This window comes from Volvox carteri, assembly GCF_000143455.1.
Source record: "Volvox carteri f. nagariensis unplaced genomic scaffold VOLCAscaffold_25, whole genome shotgun sequence".
NCBI lineage: Eukaryota > Viridiplantae > Chlorophyta > Chlorophyceae > Chlamydomonadales > Volvocaceae > Volvox > Volvox carteri.
Window position 1 is genome coordinate 925,768 of NW_003307568.1, and position 996 is coordinate 926,763.

Below are 996 nucleotides of genomic sequence, written 5' to 3' on the forward strand. Positions count from 1 at the left end.
TGTCTGTGTCTGTGTCTGTGTCTGTGTGAGTGAGAGAGAGTGTGTGAGTGAGAGTGAGTGAGAGTGAGGGTGAGAGTGAGAGTGAGTGTGAGTGTGAGTGTGAGTGTGAGTGTGAGTGTGAGTGTGAGTGTGAGTGTGAGTGTGAGTGTGAGTGTGAGTGTGAGTGAAGGGGGGTCCCCGGGAAGGATGGGGGGGAGGATTAGGGGGGGAGGAAGGGGGGGAGGATTAGGGGGTGAAGCGATCTGTATTCCCCACGAGGGCCCTCTCTTCATCTCACCCAATCATCTCGCCCGATCACCTGTCGGCCACACGACACTCCGCCATGTTTGCCCTTGCGGCAGACCATGCACCCCAAACCCCCTTCCCCCTTCCCGCCTTTTTGAGCGTCAGTCGTGACGTCGGCAGTTGTCAACGTGACTTTCGCACATGCCTCCCCAAACCCCCAAGATTTTCAAATCTGTTGCCCACGTGGACCGAATATGTATGGCAACCAGGTTCGGGACGATGACCTGGTTCTGGCAGTAGCTGAGGAGCTGGGCCTCGTGGTGGAAAACTGCTCGGAGGCGTTTGCGGCTACAGCCGCCTACATATTGTTCGACACGAGAATGGACTTCCCGGAGGCCCACATGGGCCCGATGGATCCAGAGGCGCACGAATTCAGGTATTATGAGAACTGTAAGACTGCGGTACGTGTACTACAATGCACGACTATTTTTGTGAAATTCGTAATTTCATTTCGATCGCACTTTTTCTCCGTTTCATCGTACCGTGCCGTACCGTGCCGCGCCGTATCGTACTTGTGCCTTCGTGCATCCATCTTCCTGACCGCGTGCTTGCGGACCGCGCGACGTGACATATATTTAAGATGATGAGCCTGAAGAGGGCTGAGCGAACCGGTAATGATTTACCCGCGGATCTCACCCTGTGTTTATCCTCCCCCCACGCCCAACCCCCGCTCCTCCGGGGCAGCAAAAGCCGTAACTGCTGTCCCCCCGT

The 996-nt window shown here is 55.9% G+C and overlaps 1 protein-coding gene across 1 annotated transcript; it reads left to right on the forward strand.

Annotated features, from left to right (window-relative positions):
* Window positions 1-479: 479 nt before the first annotated feature.
* On the forward strand, window positions 480-686 carry VOLCADRAFT_117929 (uncharacterized protein; the record flags this gene model as incomplete). Its single annotated transcript, XM_002951654.1, has 1 exon — window positions 480-686. A coding segment is annotated over one exon (207 nt), but the record flags the coding sequence as incomplete, so codon positions are not given.
* Window positions 687-996: the final 310 nt, after the last annotated feature.